This window comes from Rhinichthys klamathensis, unplaced genomic scaffold (assembly GCF_029890125.1).
Source record: "Rhinichthys klamathensis goyatoka isolate OS25496 unplaced genomic scaffold, OSU_Roscu_1.1 h1tg000571l_1, whole genome shotgun sequence".
Lineage (NCBI taxonomy): Eukaryota > Metazoa > Chordata > Actinopteri > Cypriniformes > Leuciscidae > Rhinichthys > Rhinichthys klamathensis.
Genome location: NW_026607037.1, coordinates 1,143,881 through 1,159,514, shown reverse-complemented (window position 1 = coordinate 1,159,514; position 15,634 = coordinate 1,143,881). Strand labels below are relative to the sequence as shown.

At 40.7% G+C, this 15,634-nt stretch overlaps 1 protein-coding gene across 1 annotated transcript in view; it reads right to left on the bottom strand.

Annotated features, from left to right (window-relative positions):
• Positions 1-15,634, bottom strand: part of spop (speckle type BTB/POZ protein) — a 97,081-nt gene that overhangs the window by 12,560 nt on the left and 68,887 nt on the right. Inside the window, exon 6 of the mRNA XM_056239777.1 lies at positions 5,525-5,652. Within this exon, the coding sequence (XP_056095752.1) occupies positions 5,525-5,652 (128 nt within the window). The remainder of the gene's footprint in view (positions 1-5,524; positions 5,653-15,634) is intronic.

Below are 15,634 nucleotides of genomic sequence, written 5' to 3'. Positions count from 1 at the left end.
TAATCAAATGCCATTGATCATCAGCAATCATGAATCATGAATCAGTTTGCTGGTCTACAGCGTGCAGGTGTTTTAACACAATGCCGAGGAGGAAAGACATCAGCAATGATCTTAGAGAAGCAAGTGTTGCTGCCATTAATCTGGGAATGGCTATAAGACCATTTCCAAACACAGTTTATCATTCTACAGTGAGGAAGATTATTCATAAGTGGAAAACATTCAAGACAGTTGCCAATTTCCCCAGGAGTGGATTGTCCCAGCAAATTCAGCCCAATGTCAGACAGTGCAATGCTCAGAGAAACTGCAAAAAAACCAAGAACTACATCTCAGACTCTACAGGCCTCAGTTAGCATGTTAAATGTTAAAGTTCATGACAGTACAAATAGAAAAAGACTGGACAAGTATGGCTGGTTTGGAAGGGTTGCCAGGAGAAAACTGCTTTAAAAAAACAACCTTTTTTTTTTTTAAATGGCAGCACAGATTTGCAAAGTTGCATCTGAACAAACCAAAAGACTTCTGGAACAATGTCCTTTGGACAGACGAGACCAAAGTGGAGATGTTTGGCCAAAATGCACAGTGCGACGTTTGGTGAAAACCAAATGAATCAAAGCCAAATCAACCAAATCAAGCATCAAGGTGGTGGAGGGGTGATGACTTGAAATTTTGCAGCCACAGGACCTGCTGGGCATCTTACGGTCTTTGAGTCGACCATTAACTCCTCTGCGTACCAAAGTATTCTAGAGTCAAATGTGTGTCCATCTGTCCGACAGCTAAAGATTGGTCAAAATTGGGCCTTGCAACAGGACAATGATCCCAAGCACACCAGCAAATCTACAATAGATTGGCTGAAAAAGAAAAGAATCAAGGTGTTGCAATGGCCCAATCAAAGTCCAGACCTCAACCCGATTGAAATCCTGTGGCAGGACCTTAAGAGAGCTGTGCAGAAACAGATGCCCACAAACCTCAATGAACCAACGCAGCGTTTTTTTTTTTTTTTCAAAATTCATCCAGAACAATTTGAGAGACTGATAAAGCCATATAGGAAATGATTAGTTCTAGTTATTGCTGTTAAAGATGGTTCTTTTTTGTGTGTATTAAATAAATAATAACACGGTGTAATATGTCATGTGTTGTTGTTAATCTGAGGTTGAATTTACCTCATTTTAAGACCAGATGATTTTTTGATTGTCCTGATTCTTAAAACCATAGAACTCAAAGGGGTGTACTTTCTTTTTCACATGACTGTATAGACACGCATATATATAAACAAAATGTAGAATGTGTCTGTTTGTTTTTGACATTTAGTGTAAAGAAAAGCATAACAAACAGTTTTTATACATGTAAAATATCTGGAAGTCTGTGACACCGGAAGCCATGCACATCCAAGTTACAAATGCCTGCAGCTGCTCTTACGATAAGAATAAAATGGATACTGCTACCTTGATGTAAAATTACTCATACTGTGATTTAGGTCATAATGTCCACCGCTATCAGAAACTATTGTGTATATCATCTGATGTCAAAACTATGTGATCAATTTCACTCACTGCATCCTAAAGAAACAGATACAGACCGACAGAGATGCAAGCTTTATTTATGAGCAGCTGTATGTGTGTGACAGAGAGTTTGTGTTTAAACAGTCATTCTGTTACTGACTACACATATGTTTTTACACGCATCATTTCCATTCAAGCTGTTCAAGTCTGGCCCTGACCGTAAACCTCCCTTTTTCTCCTTCACCTGATCTTATTCCTCCCTTTACCTCCTTCTGACACCAGCATCTGCCTCTCGTCTCACTGAACTCGTTGTGATAATGTATACGTGTGAGAGCTGACTCGTGTGCAGAGAGACTACCAACCTCATAGACTTTTGTAGAGATGCAAGCACAACACTGAGGAAACGATTAATGCGTTTTGGGGTGTTTCTCAGAGGATCGTAACGCATCAGTTTGTCACATATGTTGTGTGAATGCACAGTATACAGAGAAACGTTCAGTGTAAATACTAACACAATCAAATCCTCTTATTTTCATTAAAGTAACATGGTTTAGCACTTCTCCTTCCCTTCATCACACTCTCATCTCTGCTGAGCCCTCAGTGTTTTGAGGGTGAAGAGAAACAAAGCAGATGCTGCAAGTACAGAACATTCCTTCCTCTTAAAGTGACAGTTCACTCAAAAAAATAAAATCACAATTTCCCCACATCATGTTGTCCAAAACTTGTATGAGTTTCTTCTGTGGAACATACAATACCGTTCAAAAGTCAGAGGTCATTACATTTTCTTTTTGAAAGAAATTAATACTAATATTCAGCAAGGAGAGTAAACTGATTAAAAGTGACAGTGAAGACATTTATAATGTAGTAAAATATTTCTGTTTCAAATAAGTGCTGTTCTTTTTCATTTTCTCTTCATCAAATAATGTATCAAGGTTTCCACAAAATGTTAAGCACAACTGTTTTCAACATTGACGATAAGAAATGCTTATGAAGCAGCAAATCATCATATTAGAATGATTTCTAAAGGATCATGTGACACTGAAGACTGGGAGAATGATGCTGATAATTCAGCTTTACATCTTACTATATTTTTGATCAAATAAATGTAGTCTGGTTGAATATAAAAAAGTACTGACTTTAAACGTTTAAACAGTAAAAGGAGACATTTTGAAGAACTGTATCTGTCGCTCTTTTTAATGTAATTGCAATAAATAAGTGGACTGAGGCTTCAAGCTTCAAAAAAGGAAGCAAAAGCACCATACAAGTACGAGATTGAATAAATAACAACAACTTGAACTATTCCTTCAACTTGCTACCATTTCTTAACTTTTGTGTGTGCATGTGTGTATATGCGTGTACGTATATATCAGCAGCAGATGTTGCAGCCGTAGTGGATCTGGGAGATATCAGTGTGGCATATGGCTGCACTGAGTGAAAGATGGCTGCTGTCAGATGGAGAGAGAGAGAAATAGAGAGCTCATTTATTTACTATGAGCAATCTACCTGCTGGAGGATGTAGGTGGAGTGAGGGAGCGATGGGGAGGTGAGAAAGAAGAAGAAAGAGAAAGCAAGAAGAAAGAGAAAGCAAGAAAAGGTGAGTGAGTGAGTGAGTGAGTGAGTGAGTGAGAAAAGGAGAGAGAGAGAGTGAGAGTGAGAGAGAGAGAGTGAGAGTGAGAGTGAGAGAGAGAGAGAGAGAGAGAGAGAGAGAGAGAGAGAGAGAGAGAGAGAGAGAGAGAGAGAGAGAGAGAGAGAAAGAGAAAGAGAAAGAGAAAGAGAAAGAGAGAGAGAGAGAGAGAGAGAGAGAGAGAGAGAGAGAGAGAGAGAGAGAAACCTGAATTAGATCCTCATTGTCCTTTTAAATCCCTCCATCTCAATGGCCACAATGACACCAAGTACTCCACCTCTAATGGGACCCCTCTCCTCATTAAAAACACAGAGGGAGAAAAGGAGAGAGAGAGGGGAATGTATGCTCAGGCCCTTATTTAAGGAGCTAACACCTAAAAAAGAAACCACATAAGAGGACAGAGAAATAGAGAGAAACACCTCAAATGTAGGCAAAAAAATAAATATATATATAAGAATGGAATTGTGGGAGGAAAAATGTGAGTTAAGAATGGTGCAAGAAGGAACAAAGGAGGAGGCAATGCTAAAGTTCTAGGAAATAGTAATGAGATACAGGAAGAGAGTGGAAAGGAGGAGGAGGAGGAGAGGGGAAGGAAAGAGTTCATCATCTTGATTAGGGATGTGTAAAACGACATATTTTCAAGACTAGCCGACTAATTAGTTTAAGTTGATTTCAGGATCACCTGACCCCTATCAGACACATTTCTTTGGGAGTGTTTACATAAGGCATATGTGTTAAAAAACAGCTAGACAGAGCGGAGCGGAACAAAACTGGGATCTCAAGGTTTTTTTTTAGTTTGACTTTCTAAACAACACTTGTAGCAGCACGCTCAAACACTGGAAGGCATGGCGTAACAACTAAAAGCATCCGTCTGAATGTCTATGACTAGTGGCAATGCTTTGAAGGAGATGACACTATTTTTTCAATTAATACTTTTATTTAAAGTACTAATTGATCAAAAAAGATTTCTGTTTCAAATAAATTCTATTGTTGGAACATTTTTTAACAGAATGTAAAAAGTGCCTCAGTTTTCACAGTTTTCAACACTGACAATAAGAAATTTGTCTTGAGTACCAAATCAGCATAATGGAATGAAAGATAATGAAGAGTAGAGTAATGATGCTAACATTTCAGCCATTACTTTACATTTTAAAATATATTAAAATAGAAAACTTAAAACTATTTACAATTGTAATGACAATAGGGATGGGCATTTTTCAAAAATATTGCATTCGAATATTCGGGCTCATAAAAATCGAATATTCGTTTATTTAAATGACGTTTAACGAAAAAGACGTTATTTTTTAAGTTTAATTTTTTTTTACGTTTTTGTCACCATTTCTGAACAAGCTTACAATTAGGCAATATACACAACAAGCTTACAATATATGTTAAAGCTTTCTTTTAGTTGGAAACATTAAATAGTAGGCCTATGTGTAAACAAAAAATATAAAAAACAAAAGCATTAATAAATGCATGCTCAAGCAGCGCGAACGGGAAAAAACGCCTAATAAAGCGATTGTGCCAGATATCGTACAGAACGTACACACACACTCGAGTCAGCATATGATTATCGTGTTTATATTGTTTCACGTTTATTTTGAGAAAAACAATAATATCCACATGCAGGGGCGCCGCCAGCAATTTATGCTCGAGTAAGAAAAGGCGCTTTGCTGACAGACGTTTCAGAGACACAAAGATAACGGTGTTCTAAGTTTCTAACAGCACTTTGCATTTCTGTTCTTAAACCGGTCTCCCTCAAAGAAACTTAAAGGAAGTATATGTCTCAAAATCATTAAGCTATAAGATAAGTTATCTCGGATCACGCGGTGTCCAGCTGCCCTTTACCTGCAGTCGTGATGCAGTGATGGACAGCTGTCTTTCCTCATTCGACTCTTTGGATTTCATGTGATTTCTCATTGTGGTGATGATATTATAACTCAGATTAATTAATTAATTTGATCAAAAGTAATTCCATTTTGTAAGATCATTTAGTAAGATAGTAAGTAATTCCAAACTTCGCGAGGCAAACGACAACATTATGTGATCAAATACACACAACTTATTAAAACACTCCACAGCGCCACCCAGTGCATTTAATTATAACTGAGTTAGTGCTTGGGATTTATCATGGATTCACTGCATTTACGGCCAGCAAAGCAACGTAGTAAAATTCGAATAGTATTTTATTTTTCAAATAATAATTACAGATCGAATATTCAAAAATTTGAATATTCGTGCACAGCCCTAAATGATAATTCACAATATTACTGTCTTGACTATTTTTGATCAAATAAATGCAGCCTTGGTGAGCAGAAGAGACTGAGCCCAAACTTTTAAAAAGTAGTGTATCTAAAAACCTACGAAAGGAAGCTCAGCATGTGATTGGTTGTGCATCACTTACCTCACAGAAGAGTGTCAATTTGTCATCAGGCAGCAACCCATTGGCCTCATCCAGGAGGAAGTCTCTCCTTATGAACTTCTTGAAACCCCAGTCTTTTCCTTGTACGAAGCGATACGCTCGCTGGCTCTCTGCACAAAATAAAGCATATTGGCACAAAATTGATTAGGTGGACACAGCACACCAGTCTTGAGCCAGGTCTCTGTAATGGCATGACCTGTCAACATAAATTTCATCTAAAGAACCTTCAAAACAATACAGAGCATCCGCTAATTCAGTCAAGTATTATGTTGAGCCAAAAACAATCTATGCAATACATCTCACAGACACAGATCAGACTAATCTGAATCCAAATACTCTTTAAGAGGCTTTTCCACCTATCTGGCAAGGTCTATAATCTTGCTCTCCATTAATTTCTGCATTATAACGAGTCTGATTATTCTGTGATTTTTCGTTCTCCTGCGGTTTCTCTGAAAGTACATTAAACCTGCATGAATGCATGAACCTCCATGCACACACACACAGAGACTGTTTTTTTTTACAGCTGCTATGTTCAAACCTTCACTCCTTGACTGCAGATGTTTTAGCTGACCCGCAGGATCTGGTTGAGAAGTGTAAGAGAAAGGAGGAGAAATAGAGGGGAGAAAAGGAAAGGGAGAGGGATAAGGAGGAGGAAAATGAGAAAGAGACTGAGGAGGAGAATGAGGAGGAAAAGGAGGAGGGGAATGAGAAGGAGGAGCAGCAGCGGAAGGAGGAGGGGGAGAAGGTGAAGGAGGAGGAAGGGAAGGAGGAGGGGAAGTAGGAGGAGGAGGGTGAGGGTGAGGAGGGTGAGGATGAGGAAAAGGGGAAGGAGGAGATTGAGAAGTGGAAGAAGGATGAGAAGTGGAGGAAGAAGGATGAAAAGGGGAAGTAGAAGGAGGAGAAGGAAGGGAAAGAGGAGGAATAGGAGGAAGAGAGGGAGGAGGAGTAGAGGGGAAGGAGGAGGAGTAGAGGGGAAGGAGGAGGAGTAGGAGGAAGGGAGGGAGGAGGAGTAGAGGGGGAGGAGGAGTAGAGGGGAAGGAGGAGGGGAAGGGATGAGGAGGAGTAGAGGGGAAGGAGGAGAAAGGGAGGGAGGAGGAGTTGAGGGGAAGGAGGAGGAGTAGGAGGAGGCAGGGAGGGAAAGAGGAGTAGAGGGGAAGGGATGAGGAGTAGGAGGGAGGGAGGGAGGGAGGAGGAGTAGAGGGGAAGTAGGAGGAGGGGAAGGGGAGGAGGAGTAGGAGGATGGAGGGAGTGGAGGAGTAGAGGGGAAGGGATGAGGAGGAGTAGAGGGGAAGGAGGAGGAGGAGGAAGGGAGGGATAAGGAGGGGAAGGGGGAAGGAGGAGGAGGGGAAAGGGGAAGGAGGAGGGAGGGAGGGAGGGGAGGAGTAGAGGGGAAGGGATGAGGAGGAGTAGAGGGGAAGGAGGAGGAGGAGGAAGGGAGGGATAAGGAGGGGAAGGGGGAAGGAGGAGGAGGGGAAGGGGGAAGGAGGAGGAGGGGAAAGGGGGAAGGAGGAGGAGGAGGAGTAGGAGGAGGGAGGGAGGGGAGGAGTAGAGGGGAAGGGATGAGGAGGAGTAGAGGGGATGAGGAGGAGTAGAGGGGAAGGAGAAGGAGGGGAAGGGGGAAGGGGGAAGGAGAAGAAGGAGTAGAGGGGACGGGATGAGAAGGAGTAGAGGGGACGGGATGAGGAGGAGTAGAGGGGAAGGGATGAGGAGGAGTAGAGGGGAAGGGATGAGGAGGAAGGGATGAGGAGGAGTAGAGGAGAAAGGAGGAGGATGAAGGGATGAGGAGGAAGGGATGAGGAGGAGAAGAAAGAGAAGAAAACGGAGAAGGGGAAGAGCAAGAACAGCATGGAGAAGAAAAATAAGAGAAGGATGAAGAACAAAAATACCCACCGCTATATACCCAACAAGAAAGTGATGCTGAATCAAGACATATATCGACATTACCTACAGGAGGATTTCTCCTTTGTCACTACTTTCATGCACAGAAGGGGAGAGAAGAGAAATTCATGACACATTAAGTGGGGAAGAGTGAAAAAAGGAGAGATGAATAGATTCCTTTGTGCTTTTGTTGCATTGTGGGTATGTGTGACAAGCACACTCTATCAAGCGTGACATCCTCTCTTCCTAAACGTTACACTTGTTCTAGTGAAGCATCTTTCCTCTTTTCTCTGTCGGCCAAGTGCAGCTGGGGCTCAAATCATTTTGGGTTAATCTGCTGCTGTAGTTTGTTGTGTGTGTGTGTGTGTGTGTGTGTGTGTGTGTGTGTGTGTGTGTGTGTGTGTGTGTGTGTGTGTGTGTGTGTGTGTGTGTGTGTGTGTGTGTGTGTGTGTGTGTGTAGGGGTTTTAACATGGTGTGAAATGGCTGTGTTCACAGCTCGACTGTGACAGTCATCCACACAATGGGGGAGCAGTGGAAGGGCAACAAAACATGCCTCAGGAAGACCCTTGTCTCCCTTTAAAACAGAACTTGAGTCACAGTAACTTTCCAAATTCTGATGCTGGTATCCAGATAGCACAAAGGTTAATATAAAACTGATAATAATGATTACTATATTTTGCATATAGAAAAGTAAATTTTAGAAAAACACATTTTTGAATTGTGACAATTAAGCACATGTCCATTAAAAAAAATATATTAGTGTAATACTGTATTTTTTCAAATGTATTTCAGATGTATTAACTCTTTGCAAATGATACTTTTAGATATTTGTATTAGATTATTTTTTTTGCAATAGGCAAGGCAAGGCAGGGTGGGGGAAGGAGGGTAAGGGCAGTTGGCAAATGTGTTAAGTTGTCAAAAGAAATGGGAAAATAAAAAAATGGCAAAGTGTCACTATTTCTGTTAAAACAAAATATAAAAGTTGCCTTTTGATTTTTTTTGGTGAACTTAGGGCTCCAGACAAACTTTTTGCCTTGGTTGCACTGGTGCGCCTAACATTTTTATTTAGATGCACCAGCACAAAATTTAGGTGGACCCACATTTTTCCTCGGCTCGCGTCACCTTTAATGACGAGCAACCCCGACGCGCCTCTGCAAAGGGACGGATGGCCCGACGAAACATATCGTCGTAGGAGAGGAATGTGGACAAACGTTGACACAACATATCAAAGGTTGTCTTGCTCATCCTAAAAATTCAGACCCACTGCTCCTCGTTAAAGCCCGCCACGATCTCATGAAAGTGCGTCTATTGCAAAAATTTTATTTATCGCGCCATTTACGCCAAAAGTAGTTTTTGCGTGCATATGATACGCACTTTATGGCGTTTAATACGCACGTTTACAGTGCGTATCATATGCACGCAACAACAATTTTTGGCGTATAAATGGCACGAGAAATAAAATTCGTGCTATAGATACGCACTTTCATGAGATCGTGTTGTATGTTCCCACCAGTCCTGAGGTCTCTCTCACCAGTTCGTCCATCTGAGCAAGAAGAACCCCCTTTAAACATGTTTGATGTTTCAGATCTATGTCAAGTGTAAACGCATGAATCGGATATGGGTCACAATTTAAAGAACATGTAAACGGACGGTCAAAAAAATTGGATATAGGCAACAAATCAGAATTGGGCATCAAGTGTAAACGAGGCCACGGCAATCAGCATCAGCAAAATAAACGCAAGAAAACAGTGAAAAGAAATGGACACAGAGAGTGTTTTCTTTAAGAAAAGTAGGCCTGTTCCCCCTAACACTCTCCCTGGTCAATGCTCCGACAACAGCCCAGACATGGAGCTACTTCAGCCATCAGTTCAGGGAAGCACTTTCAAACAGTAGCTATTTCTATTTCTATTTTGAAATGTTTTATTTTGCTTCAAATGTTTTAGTTTGGCAGCTCAGTGAAGAACTTTAAAAAACATTTTTATTTCTATATACAGTATAATTGTGCTTCAAATAAAAAGTATTTACCTACACCTTCTTGTTTAAAAATCATTTACATAATATGAATGTATAGAGCATGATAAAAAGGTACCTTGAAATTGTGGCGTTAAACCGCGGATACGTAGCCTAATGCCTCAGAAAATCCGATCTGTCCGTTTACACGACAGTCGCATTGGCACATATCTGATTTATTTCCACATATGAACGAGGCCTGAAACCGATCTCGAAATATCCGAATGCATGCGTTTTTTTCCTGATTCTCTGGTGCTCAGGTCGCCATTTAATACGAGCAGTGTATGCCTACAGGAATATCTGGACCACAGCCAATCAGAAGCAAAGACCCGCCCCATCTCTGTCTCTGATTGGTTTAGACCACGATATGATCCAACCATGAGTGTGAGTTCCGTCAAAGGAGAACAAACGCTTCATTCGTGGGAGGCAGCGGATGTGAGGACGTTAGATCGCACTCTAGAGCTCTGTATCGTCTTCAGTCAGTGCGTGTCCATGCTGCCCGTGTTATTTTGATGCATCGTTAAAGAACTGTGGCTCTCAACTCTTCATTAGATGACACATTATTTAAGGCTCTGAAGTATGGCTTTCAGGACTGCCTGTATTGGTCATGAGTTGTAATGTCTCGAATTGAACAGACAGGAGTGTCCACAGATGGCATGTTTTGATTCAGCTGCTTTGGAGAAGATGCTGATGGACCTGTGGGTAATTAACCCTCCCAGAATCAAGAAATTCTCAGTAAATCAAGTTACTCACCTATTAAATGGGAGAAGCAGTTTTAATTTTTCAAACCCCACACCATACTGGCATGAACACACAACAGGTGAAAGCAACTTTGCTGCTCATTCCATGACAAAAACAGCCAACAAACTATTACATTCCACATGCTTAAGCAAAATCCTTGACCACAGATGCACCAAACTTTTCAAGAAATATATAAAGGAAGATGGAGAGAGAGAGCGAGAGGAAGTGGGAAGAAAAAGTGACAGAGACACTGATTGGTCTCTCGAGGAAGTCTGAGGTCAGATCAGGGCAGTGGCTAAATTTGTGCTCTCATTGGGGACGTCTGGCAACTAACCAATTGCAGTAGGGCAGGGAAAGTTCCTGTTGGCATCCAACCAGGGTCAAGCCTCTGTGGACACGAATACACAAGCAGCGAGGAGGAGTGTTTTAGGACGTCTGACAGAATACAGCTCCAATAAGAAAGGACTGACAGATGGATTATGCAGATATCGAGGGATAAGAGAGGGTTAAAGCATTGAAAAAGAAAGAGCAGTCAGTAGTAATACATATTCAAGCCCCGGCACTGGGCATTGGGGCACAGTGCCTAATGTCCTGGCACACCGAGAGAAAGAGAAGGTTGCTCGGATCACAAATGCACTAAGCATACGCACACAGAAAGCCAGGGAGGTTGAAAGGCCAAGTTCTGTTTGCCCATACTTTAAAACACGGCTGTAAGTGAGCAAAAATAGGTGAATTCCTGTGGGCATGCATCAATTGACCAGAGTTCAACAGCGAACCATTTTAATCTGCAACACCACAACTCCGAACTCCTCAAGAAAGACATTGAGGGCGTCAAGTAGTCTCAGCCTCGGACGAAATGTCCATTGAGCGCCCACAGATGACCTGATGCATACTGCACTGCGCACACACAAAGCAGCTAAAGTTGGCAGAAATAGCCAGTTCTGATCCAATTGGCTTGCACATTCGCAATTTTCAGGTGTCAGAATACACAGGTTATTCTCTACAGAAGAATTCCTTATTGGATTTGCCAACATTTGCAAGGACCATGGCATCTAGTCTTTGAAAGATGTCCAAAAAAGCCACTTAGTAGCAAGCAAATTATATCTTTTAGCAGATGGTCTTTTAGTTAGACGGTCGATTCCCGTCTACATGGGCGGTTGTTGGACAGAATAAGCTGCAAAGTGGAGAGATTTTACGAGAATAGTCAAATGTCTGGCTATATGAGACTAAATAAAGAAACAGAGATTTGTCACATTTGCTTCAACAACCACAAAAACATCCTCTACTTGCACTCTGCCATTAATAGAGAGTTCAGTAGCATGGTGTCAGGACAATAATGAGAGTAAACTGAAATTCTCACAACAGCATCAACACAATCCGCTAGTGTAAACACTATCCAGTAATTCCTCTAACCTTGTCACTTCTATACAAACATACAGAGAGCAAAACACCTTTAACTGTCTGATATGATAAACCATCAGCTTAGACTGGCTTGTCTCGAATGGGTCTGTAAAAAGTCAGATCTCTAGGTGGTTCTTGGCTAGAACAAGCTGCAATTTGGACCACAATTTATGTTGTTAGTCAAAAGTCCAGCTACATGAGAGCACCGCAAAATATTTAAAACACTAATAAATATATATATATATATATATATGAGAGCAACAGAAACGAACAGTTTAATAGCATTAGTTTAATAGCAATCAAGACCTGCCACCAGGCGAATGCGGGTACTTTTTGCACAGATGTGATGGGTAACCTGTATAAAATGTGTGTTTATACTGTTTCACATGTATTTGAATAAAAACTACTGATAAAACTAGATACTCACCAGTAAATGTGGTTGCCAGGACAAAAAATTATTTCCTACTCTGATTAATACATATATAGACTGCAAATGACTTGAATGGATATCACAAAGCAGTTACGTTGCAAAACCTCATTCTTCTGTGGCTTTACAGTGAAACTGTCAGCGTTATAAATGTTGATCTACGGGAGTATTAACAGCTATGGACCACGCGGGGCTGAGAGCAATAGCAGTAAAGCTATGTGGTGTAAATATTCATCAGATGGTCAATACCCAATAAAGCAGGTTCAGAATCAATATCTGCCAGCATGCAGTCTCATCTGAATAACAACACACGGCATGCAGAGCAGAGATCATCAGCTAGGCAGTTTATACACTACCCAACATCCATCTAACCTACATCTGTGTGAATCTTTCATTTCTCTATTTGCCCAATGCCTCTTTAGAAAAATCCATTTCTAAAAGCCTACTCACAAAAAAAAAAAAAACATGAACACTGAAGACTGGATTAATGGCTGCTGTCAAATCAAATCAAATTCAATCCCAGGAATTGACTGTATTACTGTTTTTGATGTATTTGGTGAGCATAATTGACTTCTTTCAAAAACCTTTAAGAAAATCTTGCTGACCAAACTTTTGAACAGTAGTGTACTTCTGATTAGCAATGGGACGTAGCAAAAATAAATTCTTCTGACCTATCCATATAATAGCCTATCCAATAATCTAGCCATTCATTTAAAATATACTTCTTTGTTCATATAGATAGTCTGTTACATAAATTTGTACTTTAGATTTACATAATGTACATTATTGCTTGAATTTAGTAATAAGTTAATTTCTGTATTACTTAATGTGTTAATTTTAAGTGATAAGTTGCTTCTGTGGACTTTATTTCTTCTGTGCTATCAAGTGGAGTTTAGTGATTGTTTTGTGATTGGGGGTTAGATTTCTTCCTTGGAGCTCTCATTATTAAGGTTCACAATTCATCTGGAAATTTGACTGAAATAAAAATAAATCTTTTTCCAAGACAAACGAGACCCCTGCTTCAAAAAAGAAAAAGAAAAACCGAGCAGCACCTGAAAGAAATCTGCAGCAGACTACATACACAGTGTTGTCCTGAAACTGGTTTCATGTGTCCGTCAAACCTGATCATCGATCCTCAGAGGGGAACAGGTTCCTCTGCACCTTTATTTGCTCGTCGTCATGCGTAGGACTGACTAACACAAGTCATGCTGCAGAGTCCCAGTGCCTTCTCGTAGCACTCTTAATTAAAGCACTTTACTTTGTTTTTATTTCTCTCTCCACTTCTGCTTCACCCCTCCTCCCCCCCTTCTCTCTCGTTCATCTCACTCTCCCCCAGGAGGAGGGCAGGATTAAATTGGATTCTAAATGATCCAGAACCGATAGAGCAATTTCTGCTGCCATATTTTCATCCTGCGTCCCGCTTTAAAAACTCTCCCCATCCACTGTAAGGAGGCTGTCGGTGCTTTTTTGTCCCTGGGGACGCCCCAAGCACGTCACCCTCCCCACATTCTGGAGGGGCGCTAAATGGAGAGAATGTTGAGTGGAGGAGCGGGGGGAGTGCAGGACAAAACACAAGGAGCGCCTTCTCGCCCATTAAGGTGCAGAAAATGAGAAAATTGGAAAATGAGGACAGGGTTGTTCAACCTCTCATCTCGCTGCCATAATCTGGCACCCTTTTCTCTTTCTTTCACTCCTGTTCCTCTGGCCATATGTGAGATTCTTCAAAAAGATGAGAGTGTGACTGCTGCCCTCATATCAGTTTCATCTCTCTAGGATGCACGGAGCTCACCATCTTTTGTGAAACATCTAATACAGGCTCATATAAAACTGCCAGAATCTGCGCAATGATTATTCAGGGGTGGTTTATCAGCTTAAGCTCACCTTGCCTGAAATCACACAAGTACAGGTTGAGGACAATTTTAGGTTGTCCTAAACATGTGTAAATGCAGTTACGGTTTTGTTCATAGGCCCAAAAAAAAAACTCTTTCTCCGCCAAACACAGAATTTTCTGTGTTTCCACTGTTATATGGTAGGGGGCGCTACACATCTTCTGAAAGTGCTGAATCTCCTGATCAAAACATGTGAGAAGACGATGCAAAAACAAGCGATCTTATATGTAACCATATGAATATGTAAAATAACGCGATCATTAACATTAAACAGCATATAAATCAAAACTGCCCACTGTTACCAAATGAGATGTTGACCCAGGACGAGTTATAGGACTGCAAGCATTAGTGGTGTTGATGGACTCAATCTACTCCATCTATGTTTTGATCATCATTCTGAATCCGATCTAGACGTAGTCTTTGACAAAAACGTGATTTTCTCAGCTTTTTGCTCAAAATGTTGATAAAAAGAATGCATGAAACTAGAATAAAACTTTTTTTTTTACAGAGGGTCTGTTCTTTCTTTTGATATATTGCATGTTCAGATATTCATACAACAAAATATTCTGGGGTGATCAAAAACGCTGGTGGGGAAAGAGTAAAAAAAAAACTATTTTAATAATAGCGATTTACAGTTCACAGTGAACAAAGAAAAAAGAAAGCATTTACTGTTGTTCCTTAAACAAGCAGATATTTCGTGATGAGAGTTTTAAAGGACCACAAAAAAAAAAAGTTCAGTCATCATTTACTTTCTTTCCAAATCTCTTTTGTTCAGCACAAAAGGTGAATATCCCTGACACACTTTGCATGTAATAGAAGTGGATGAATACTAGAGCCATTAATCTATAAAACGACAAATTTAAGTATCATAATACGGTTAAAATATTTTGTGATATATACACAAAATTTAAAATGACATAAAAAAATCCTTGACATTGGCCCCAGTTATCCTTGGCAGTTGATTCAGTTCACAAAATGGAAGATTTGTTCATGATCCAGTTCTCGAGTTTCACTCACTAACTCACTCAATGATCAGTCACAGTGTTTAACAGCTAAATGTTGGGGAAGATTATCAGTGAACCAACAAAATTTCAGTCTGTTCATTACACAAATCAATCATATGGCTTTGAAACACCCAAAATGTAGTGCACAAGTCATATAGTCACTTTTATGTTGCTTTTGCATCCTTTTTGAAGCTTAAAGGGGTCACCAGATGCCCATTTTCCACAAGTTGGTATGATTATTTAGGGTCTTCATGTAAAGTTTGCAACATACTTTGTTTAAATTCCTCAAAGGTTGTGTAAAACAACACAATTTTTGCCTCCTCAAAAACAGCTCTGTTTCACAGCGACCCGTTTCAGTGAACGTCTCTTTAAATGATAATGAGCAACTGCTCACCCCACCTAGGGTTGTGCGATGTCTACCAATTTGGCATCAGACGATGTGTACAGTGAAACATTGCGATGGACGATGATATCGGGAGGAGGGGCGGGGCTAACATTCTAATTTTTCACTTAAGCAATAAGCCCCGCAAAGCCGTGTTTTACAGTGGATTTAGAACAGCTAAGGGGCGCGGAGATATTTTCCCTCTACATCTCATCAGCAATTTTGATTTTGGCACGCTCTGCAGCAGCTGACCACGAGCGAATGTACAGTGACGTGACAGAACTGCCAGATTCACACTGTGCTTTCGCGCTGTGGCTGGCGCTGAGCCAGAGACGGACGCGCTCAGCGCTTGTCATATA